This window comes from Manis javanica, chromosome 12 (genome assembly GCF_040802235.1).
Source record: "Manis javanica isolate MJ-LG chromosome 12, MJ_LKY, whole genome shotgun sequence".
NCBI lineage: Eukaryota > Metazoa > Chordata > Mammalia > Pholidota > Manidae > Manis > Manis javanica.
The window spans coordinates 10,372,210-10,382,595 of record NC_133167.1 but is presented as its reverse complement, the minus strand read 5'-3'; the positions used below and the strand labels follow the sequence as shown (position 1 = coordinate 10,382,595).

General features: G+C 37.9%; 1 protein-coding gene across 15 annotated transcripts in view; it reads left to right on the top strand.

Annotated features, from left to right (window-relative positions):
* Nucleotides 1-1,469: 1,469 nt before the first annotated feature.
* MFF (mitochondrial fission factor) overlaps nucleotides 1,470-10,386 on the top strand; it is a 28,206-nt gene continuing 19,289 nt past the window's right edge. For 14 of the 15 annotated variants that reach the window (XM_017660668.3, XM_017660659.3, XM_036997749.2 and 11 more), the window contains exons 1-5: nucleotides 1,470-1,677; nucleotides 4,612-4,723; nucleotides 5,486-5,664; nucleotides 6,580-6,800; nucleotides 7,744-7,913. In XM_017660668.3, the coding sequence (XP_017516157.1) occupies nucleotides 5,627-5,664; nucleotides 6,580-6,800; nucleotides 7,744-7,913 (429 nt within the window). In that variant the 5' untranslated portion in view covers nucleotides 1,470-1,677; nucleotides 4,612-4,723; nucleotides 5,486-5,626. The remainder of the gene's footprint in view (nucleotides 1,678-4,611; nucleotides 4,724-5,485; nucleotides 5,665-6,579; nucleotides 6,801-7,743; nucleotides 7,914-10,386) is intronic. The other variant, XM_017660602.3, reaches the window with a different exon arrangement.

Here is a 10,386-nt window from a genome sequence, read left to right as displayed (position 1 = left end):
CATAGACCTTGATCTCAAACACAGAACTTAATCTGGCAGAGGAAAATAAGGCAAATACATAAGTAATTATTATATTGGATAGAATGTGGTTAAGTGCTGTAAGAGATGACAAATAATGGTTCAAAAGTTGGAGGCCTAAGGAAAGAATTCATAAAAGAGGGCCCATTTTAGGTGGTCCTTTAAGGGCAGTTAGGATGTCAAGAAGCAGAAGGTGGTCAGAGGCAGGATGTCATTCCAGCCGGCAGGTATAGCATGGATAAAAGTAAGCAGTTAGGAAAGCAAGAAGCAGACTCAGAAAATGACTAATGATCAAGAAAACATGGAATATAAGAACATATATGGAATATATAAGAATACAGGAAATATATGTGTTCTCTATATATGTATATATCTCCTATGTATACACACACATACACAGTGCTAAATAAAGTGACATAGTAGGAGGTTAGGGCCATATTAGATAAGTCTAGAACACCAGGCTATTTGTACTGCATTGGTTGGTGTCCAGATCCAGTGAAGATTCTGAGCAACAGAGTACAATGATCACATAAATGGTAACCTGGAAGATCCAGTATATTATATACTGCTCTTGCCAGGCTATTTCATAGTTTCAAATGTTTTTAACACTTATTGGACTGCTTTTGAGGACTACTGAATTTGTAGAGAACTACAAATCATCCATTTCTTTTAAACTTGGGACTTCAAATTTGGGATGTCACGATTTGTAAAACCAGCTTCTTTGTAGATCGATTGTCTAGGAAGAATTAGAGAAAGAAAGATTGGAGATGGGGAGGTCAATTAAAGGGTTAATAGCCCAGCTAGCTAATGGGCAATGGTCTACCAGTGGAAACACAAAGAACAGAGAGAGTGGGCAGTTGGCATGGAAGTGGAGAATCTAAAGGACCAGCGACTTGGGAGACAGTGAAAGATGACTTCAGCATTTTGATCCTTAGCAACCAGAAAAATAATCTTCCTATTAACTGGAAAAGCAAATTTAGAAGAAGGTATCTTAATTGGGAAGAGAGGGAAAATTCAAGTTTGAAACCCTGTTGGAACCAAGGACACTTCGAAAGCACTGGATAGAACTAATGCAACAGGATGATACTAAATGGATGCGCTAATTTATTTATATTTATATACCTCTTTTTCCACAAAAGATTTGAGGCAACTATGAATGCATAGATAGTCAAAGACGAATTGAATTATAAGCAGGAATGTCTACATTAATGATTGTAGAGAAGGAAGACCCGCCATGAAGCTTTATCATAAGAAACAAAGGCGCTACCTAAGGTTTACCTTGCAAACAAGAGGCTCTCAAAGATCACAAACTAAGCGTGAGACCAACACTTACGCTTAAGTGTTACAATCTGAGGGTAACACTTTGCCCACAACAAAGATGTCTCCACATCGTCGTCGCACTGCTCCTGCTCCTGTGCGTTTGCTTCACATCCGCCCTTTCCCGCATCACATGACCACAAACCTGCCTCAGCTACGGCTCCCGGAAGAGGCCAGCTGCGGCCGTTCTCGTGTCTCGCCGGCCCACTGCGGGCTGCTCCGGCCGGTGCCTCGCCGGGCGCCTCCGTGCGCTCGTCCAACGGCCTCTGAGGGCGCCCACCCGAAGGCCGCGGGAGCCGGCGGGGCGCTGCCCTCGCCGGGCACCCTTCAGCGGGCCCAGGGGTGAGTGCTGACGTTTTGCCGACCCGGGACCCGCGGCCCGGGCCGAGTGCCGGGCCTAAAGCCGCGGCCGCGACCCTCTGGCAGACGGAGGGACCCGCAGTGGCCCTGGCCGGAGTCCCGACGCCCGGGACTCTCGCCTTCAGCCCTGGCCCTCCTCATCCTCAGGGCCTTGCCGCCGCCCCGGGGCCCGGAGGGAGCAAGGGAGAGCAGCACACTCGCCTGCAGACGTTTTTGGGCTAACCTCTTCACCCTGTTTAGTTCGACGTCTCGTTTTGTCGACAAATTTAGAGTTTCCCCTCTAGAAACCAGTTTGGAGGTCGGGGGACACGAGGGGTGTCCGGAGAGCTTGAGCGCGGGGCTTTGCTGGTGGTCTTCCCTCACCCTCCCCGGCCAAGGCCCTGGCATCTTTCGGTGTGACCTTGAACCAGGCGCCTGCTGTCTTCAGAAATAGTTTCTTGTTTGTTTTTACTTTGTGGAAAACAAATCTTCGAAAAGAAAGGCCTGGGAAGCCCGGGCATCCGCGGGAGGCCCCTGGTCGAGTCGGGCTGTGGGCATCCTGTTCCCGCAGGTGTGGATGACGGGAGTGGCTCCTTGGATTTCCTCCCGGGAGCTGGGAGGCTGCAGGAGAGCCCGGGTCCCCGATCCGCGGAGCCTCCGCCTCGCTCTGCAGGACGAGGCCCCCTTTATGATCTGGAAGAAAACCCCCGCAGTGTCCCACAGCGTCAGAGCTGGGGGCAGTTTCGAAGGGGGTGGTGTCTTTTCACCGCGAAGACAAAAGCCTTGGGGCCCTTGTTCCCAAATAAAGAGTCAGTTCGGGTCTCTCCCTCCCTGAGACACTTCCCTGAGGATCTTAAATGTTTTCTTTCCCTAGATGAAAAACATTTGTTCCTGGGTCAATTTCTTTGGCAAATGAGATCCCAAAGGAAAATCCCTTAGTGAAATGGGTTTGGATAGAATCCGAACGATTTAGTTGCACTTGACCGTCTTTTCCCACGTAATTGAATCGTACATGGGATCTGTTATCTTTTTGGTTTCAAACGCTTTTGAATTGGTTTTGCTATTTCTGAAAGGAAATTGTGTGTTCTCTGCCTTCCTGTCTAATAGGGCTGCCTTGTTATAGGATTACAAAATTTAGCTGTTGCTCTCATCCCTTCTGGTGTTGAAACTTGTTTTCTGTGGACTTGTAACCTTATTTTAAAATAATTATATATTAAGTTATGAGCGATTTTCTTAAAAATCTACAATTAATCCTGGATTGCTACACCCTGATTTTCTAATACACCCAATTATTTTACTTGCTTGTAAAGAGAACTGAAACAGGGTGACCTATATGAAAACCTTGAGCTAGGTTCACATCATAAGATAAAGGACAGGACTTTCTGTTTTTTTTGTAATTGGAGAATTACGTGAATCTTTGCAACCACAGTCAGTTTGACCCAAGTTGTTTCTGTGACTTCATAGGCTATTTCTCTGGGTTCCTGTGTTCTAATACAGAAAATGGGAAAGTCAAGCTCAAATCTTTTTGTCCCAGAATTGGGCACTTTTCATTAGTGGGATGTGACTTGACTCTAGGTGGTATATAGATGAGGGTTTTTGTAACAGTTTTTGTCAGGTGTATTTATATATATAAATATATGTACCTCACGTCCATGGTTTAAGGTAGTGATGTAAAATTTCCTATTAAAATACATACATTTTTTAAGTTGAATTAAAAGATTAAATGTAGCTAAGAGCAAATGGATTGTGTGAGTATAGAAAAAGCTGTGAAGTTGGTAGGTAAGTTACTGATGTTTGTGAACCAGTAGGCTTAGAAAGTAGAGATCTCCGATCACCTATGATTCTGAGAGGGATTCTAGTTAGATAACAGAGAATCATTTACTGGTTGAATGGTAGATTCTGAGTGACAAAACTTAATGGAATTAGTATCTTAACTTCAAATGAGAAATTTATTCTATTTATTGTCAAGAGATGTTACTAGAAATGCTAGTCTAATAAAGGAGGGAAAAAATAGATCTTGATCTATTTTACTTAAGCAGAACCCCGAGTAATTGGCACCGTTAAATATTAGTAAAATTAATGAATATTAGTAAAAAAGTTCCATTTACTTTTTTTATTTAAGTAGCTCAGATTGACTACAAGAGAATTTGGCTTTTTCCAGAAGTTGTCTTTTCAGTGTCTACATTTGTGATCCAAGTCTGTGAAACTTTACAAATTCAGAGCTTCTCATAAAACAGGTTATTGCTATGGAATGCAATGTTGAGACCCATAGGATGTACTAGTAGAAAGTAAGACCGAAATGCAGGAAATGAAGTGTGGAGAATAGCACATTTCAGAAAGATAATGTTCCAGCAATTCACAATCCCTTGTTTATTACTGTAAAACTTCAGTTTATAATGTCCCAAGGCTATAGTCTTTTGGGGATATCTCTATTCAGTGCTGTTTCTAAATACAAGCTTGCACTGTGCTTCAGATACACACAAGTATAGGAACAGTATCTCAACTAGACTGATGCACAAAAATTGATAGTAGGGGTTGCCTGTGGGGACCTGTGTGGTTACAGAATAGGATCTGGTGGGACATTTTATTTTCTCCATATGTTCTTGTGTACTTTGCATATATTACTGGTTTAAATTAAATAATGAAAGTCTTAAATGAAATTCAAGAAACATGAAATTAAATGCCAAATGGAAAGTTAGCCAAATTCCAATCAGAAACGATGACAGTCTTTTATCTTGCATTAACTAATGAATGATTGTAGTGTCCTGTCTGTGAGACTAAAATTGGTGGTAAGTTTGTTAGTTTTTTCATCTTTCTGTTGTTTTTTTTTTAAATATAATATTGTGGTGACTTTTATCATTTGGAGGATTTCCAGCAATGAATCCCTAATATTGGTATCTTATAGTTTCTCAGTTAGCTTCTGTTTTTCTCCCCCAGGGAGAAAAGTGGCTCTAAATCCAGCACATGCGCACTGAAGCAAGCTAAAGGAGTTAATATGAAGCACAGAAGCAGATAGTGCCAAAGAGCAAGTGATAGTTGGTGCACATTTGTGAGTAAAATTCTCTTTTGGCCCTGTTTTCTTAGTCTTTAAACTATCTGCATGTCAAATCCTTAAAATTCACATTTGTTAAAGAACAAAAGAAACTAGTTAGCCTCATTATTAACCAGTTGTCAAGGTTTAAAGACCTTAGTAACCTCTAAGGACTGCCCTAAGCATCTCAGTGAGATGGAGTTTAAGGTGTTGTAAATATCCCAGCTATGACTTATATTTATATTGTCATTAATTTTTTGTTGCCCTTAATTTATAAAATGTCTTTTGCTGAACATTAGTGTGATTTGGTTTTCCAAGTTATTTCCTTTTAAAGGAAGCATTACTTATACCTCAAATTTTTAGGCAACCTCAAATACATTTAGCTTTGCCCTTTGTATTCTCTTATAATTTTCTTTATTTGTATTGTATTAAGATAAAAAAGAAAAGGACCGTTTTCCCCCTCAGAATATAATGATTAGGAAGTTTTATGGCAAAATGTTTTTTCTAATCTGACTTCACATTTGTGTATATACACTTTATTAGCTTTCCTTCAGCTTGTTTGCAAAATCATAAAATAGCAACTATGCTTAAAACCGTCTTTGTGATGATTTTTAAGGTATAGGATAGCTGTTAAGGAGGGATATGAAAATTGATTTTTCAGATCAAGCCCCAAGCCTTTTGAAATCTAAAAATAATTTAAAGTAAATACTTACTTTTATTCATGGCTTTCTTATGAAATGAACTGTTGAAATACTGATCTTTATTCTTTCTTTTTTACAGCTGGAAAAGCAGTGTCCGTGTTGTTATGTACACCTCCAAAAAAGTTCAGATCTGTAGGGGAATTGTTGTGTAAAACTAAACTGAACTACAGGGTAGCGGTATTTTAATAGCTTTTGTAGACATATTTTTATTGTATTGCAAATGAGTAAAAGAACAAGCAGTGACAAACCACTAGGAAGGTCAGTGACATTTTATTCAGTTGAGCTGTTGTTTTAGACTTGAGAGAGAGTGGCTTTAAAGATGATTGCCATAAGCTAACCATACTGTTTTATACTTTTATTAGCATTTCACATTTTGGGCACCTTTCTTTCTATTGCATTTCCCTGGAGCACAGATCCTTCTGTAATTTAGGTTATTCAGTGCATTTGTACTGTCTTTCCTCTTAAAGGCATGTCATGCTTTTAAAGTATACTCATGTACATATGATATTAGCAGATGAATAATGTGAAACTTCAATCCCCAAAAGTGAATGCATACATTAAGGATTTATTAAAACATATTCTGTATTTGGTATTCATTGCATCTCAGTCATCAGATACACATTCAGTAAGCAAAGTTTTAATTTGTATTTTGTGATATTTCAGGGGGTTGCATCATTTTTAGTAAATTTAGAATTAAAACCTTATTTACCTTATGAATCTGATTAAAAGGCTTTTTTCATGCATGCCAGCAATTTCTAATTTCATTTTTATAAAGTCTTAGCAGCTTTCCCTAAAATAATTGATTAGGAAATTTTTATTTGTTTTATTTCAGGCATTTTTGAGTTATAAGTGGCATGTATATATATATATATATATATGCAGAAAGAGTATATGTGTGTCTGCACATTTGTCTTGTGGTCATACAGTAATTTTTAAAATTTGCTCCTAAGCAATGTCGTTAAGGTGCAATTTCAGCCAATAATGGAGAAGGCAGTATGTTGAGGAAAACATTTTCTTTAATCTATCATTTTTCTTCTCTGTGTATTTAGAATTCACAAATGAGAAGTCTCCTTTCGCTCTTTCTGTAAGGTATTGTCTTTAACTTCACTAGGTAGAGAAGACCGACATTTTAACACTCAGTCATCTGTGTCTTTAATTTTTTTTTGCCCACAGAGTGAGTGGGGCAGCATTTCCTTCTCCCACTGCTGCTGAGATGGCAGAAATCAGTCGAATTCAGTATGAAATGGAATATACCGAAGGTATTAGTCAGCGAATGAGGGTCCCAGAAAAATTAAAGGTAGCACCACCAAATGCTGACCTGGAACAAGAATTGCAAGAAGGAGTTCCAAATGCTAATGTGATTATGCAGGTTCCAGAGAGGATTGTTGTAGCAGGTATTTCACAGTTGTTTATAAAGCTGCCTGATAAAACTTTGTTTTATATACTTTTATAAAAACTTACGGGTTTTTCAAAATGCTTTTTAGAAAAGAGATCAGGAAATGCAACTTTGCTTATTTATTTCAAAATTTTTATTCATTAGTCTGAAATTTCAAACTTTTTTTAATAATTCAGCTGATTATTTAGGTATATATATTTTTATATGTACAACATGTGTACTTTTTAAGTGTATAGCTTGATGAGTTTAGTAAGTGTACACACACCCATGAAATCACTGCAGTCCAGATACAGAACATTTTCATTAACAAGAAAAATTACCTTGTGCCCCATCTCTTCACTCCCTACACCTCAATTCAAGGCAACCATAATCTCCTTTCTATAATCAGAGAAAAGATTTGTTTTTCCTAGAGTTTCATATAAATAAAATGATATAATACCTAGTTTTGGGTCTGGCTTCCTTTGTTTAGTGTAAATGTTTTTGAGATTCTTCTTTGTTGTTGCTTATATCAGTTGTTCATTCCATTTTATTACTGAATAATATTCCACTGTGTGGATACAGCACAGTTTGTTTATCCATTCACCTGTTCATGGACATTTCAGTTGTTTCTTGTTTGGTACTATTAAGAGTAAAGCTGCTATGTATACTCATGTACTAGTCTTTGTGAGCACATATCTCTAGGAGTAGATTTGCTGCATCATATTGTAAGTTAATGTTTAACTTTATGAAAAGCTGTCAAGCTATTTTTGAAATTGGTTGTACTTTATTATTTCCATCGGTGATACATGAGAGTTTGAGTTGCTCCACATCCTTGTCAACACTTTGTATTGTGAGTCTTTTTAATTTTAGCCATTCTAGTGGGTGTGTGGTAGCAAATACTTAATAAAACTACTGTCTTTTTAAAACGTCCTTCCTTTTCTTTTTATTTTTTTTATTCCCAGGCAATAATGAAGACATTACATTTTCAAGACCAGCAGATCTTGACCTTATTCAGTCAACTTCCTTTAAACCTCTGGCACTAAAAACACCACCTCGTGTACTTACGCTAAGTGAAAGACCACTAGATTTTCTGGATTTAGAAAGACCTTCCTCAACTCCTCAAAATGAAGAAGTAAGTAGTTTTAACATCAACTGAATTTGAAATAATATGGACAAAAACAAAAGGTAAAGGACAGTTAAGAGGTTATAAATATATCATTAGCAATACGTAATGAAAGCCTTCTGCATGGACCACTGATTACTGTAAATTTATATTATTATTTATAGATAACCCCACGTATGGTATTATGCTATTTTTCTTTTTTAGTTTAAATATTATCTTTCTCTGGAAAATGAAAATTTTGTGGAAATCATTAACATTCACGTGGTCTGGAAGGAAGAGCTTTTATGCTTAGGCATTACATCTTGGGAAGATTAGCACAAGAGAAAATTAATGCATCACTTTGTTATAAAAGCAGTCTGGAAAACAGGACAAAGAAAGCTCCTTTTCCCCTTGACACTACCTATTCTCTCTGCATGCTGAAAAGTTTCTACTGAGTTACTGCATAACCTTGTTTGCCTAAATATGGCAGTTTGGACTAATAAGGTGTTAGTAGCAAAGTTCAGATCTTGTCTCTTCCATTGACTCAGGGTCAGTCTAGTAAAACTTCTTTTCTATGATAATTTCTGTGATTGCAACTTTTTCATTGTAACTTCTGAGCTTCTACTATGTTGTCATGGGGCCAGTATAAGACAGTGTGCAAACATGTTTTTATTGATAATGTAACTGTGTCTTTCATTTTTCATGTAGTTCTTTCTAAAGAGGGGCAAGCACCCATATAACCTAGGGGAGAACAATTTCCTTACCACTGAGTATGACCTTTTAAGTGGGAAGTTTCTGTTGAGATAACTGAGATAATACACTCATACATTCCAGTTTGGACATTCTAGATATTTGCATTGTAAAAAACACTAAATTTGAGTACACATGCTGAAAGGACACTCAGATACTTGCAGAACTGTGTTTTATTTAACAAACATTTTTTGAGCTTTTATGTAAGTGCAACATAGTCCCACATAGTATGAGGGAAAGACACCAACACTCACAGAAGATAGTAAGTTCTTAATACAAAGAGTAATGAAAGTTGTGAAGGTTATTATACAAGACAAAAGATACCATAGCATGCTCCCAGTTAGAAGCCCAGCTTCTCAGCTCCTTGAAGTTCCCAGAGGGAATTACAGCTGTGAATAATACAGTCTGAGAGTGAGAATTCTGCCAGGAGAAAAGCCTTCCCATTCATATTTGAGTTTTGTTTTTCTTTTGATAGGTTCCCGCTATTTTGGACTCTTATGCCTACTTTGTGTGAATAATTGATTGAAATAAGCTATGAACTTTCCTGAGTGATTATTTTAAGCCTAAGTGGGGAAAAAAGTTTACCAGGATTGCTTTCAATAGACCTAAGATTTAAGCATCTATGAGGCTCACTCCTGCAGTAATTGTGATATTTAGTCAGTAGTGATAAATCTCCAAAATGTACAGCACTGGAGTGAAAAGCTTTGGCTGGGAATTAGACCTAATTTTGAAGACCTACTTTGCTACTTCCTAACCACATAACTTGGGCAAGTTATTTTAACAATTCCAATGCTCATCTTTAAAATAAAAGATAAGAATAATGTCAAGTACATAAGATTATTATGAGAATTCAATGTAATAATGTGTGTGATGTGTTCAGCACATGTTCTAATTTATTAAAACCTCTGTATGTACAAATACCATAGTTATGGAAGGCAAAATCCTATGGCAGTAGCCAAATCCTGAGTTGGGAGAGACAAGTTTCTGAGATTAGTACCAGCTACTTATTGAAGGAGAAGCAAAGATGATGAAGTATACTTACAGGCCATAAAAGGGTCAGACAGTCCTCAAGAGGCAATCAACTAATGAGCAGAGGGGAAAGGAGAAGGAACCAGAATTCTAGTAGCTTCAAGAAACTAAATTAAACTAGAAGGGCAATAAGGTCCTGAGTACTGATAACATTGATGATTCACTCAGATGCTACGCAGAGTTTATCGACTGAGATCCCCTAAATCATTTATTCTGCAGCAGTCATTTTACAACGTATGCTAGGTTTCTCAGCCTCAGCACTATTGACGTTTTGGACTGGATGATTCTTTGTTGTGTGAAGGCTGTCCTTTGCACTATAGAAAACATTCTTGATCTCTACTAGATGGCAGTAGAATCCTTCAAGACATGGAAATCAAAATGTCTCTCTCTAATAGCCAAAAGGTGAAAACAACCAAGCAAAATGTGGTTCATCAAAATAGTGGAACATTATTCAGCAATAATAAGTGAAGTACTTATATGTTACAACATGCATGAACCTTGGAAAAATTAGGCTAAGAGAAGCTAGCCAGAAAAGGCTGTACATTGTATGATTCCACCTAAATAAAATGTCCAGAATAGACAATCCTCAGAAACAGGCAGATTAGTGGTTGCCAGAGGATTGGGAGAGAGGGAAATTGGAGTAACTGCTTAATCATCCTGAGGTTTCCTTTGGGGCTGATGAAAGTTTTCTGAAACTGGACAGTGGTGAAGGTCACACAGTTTG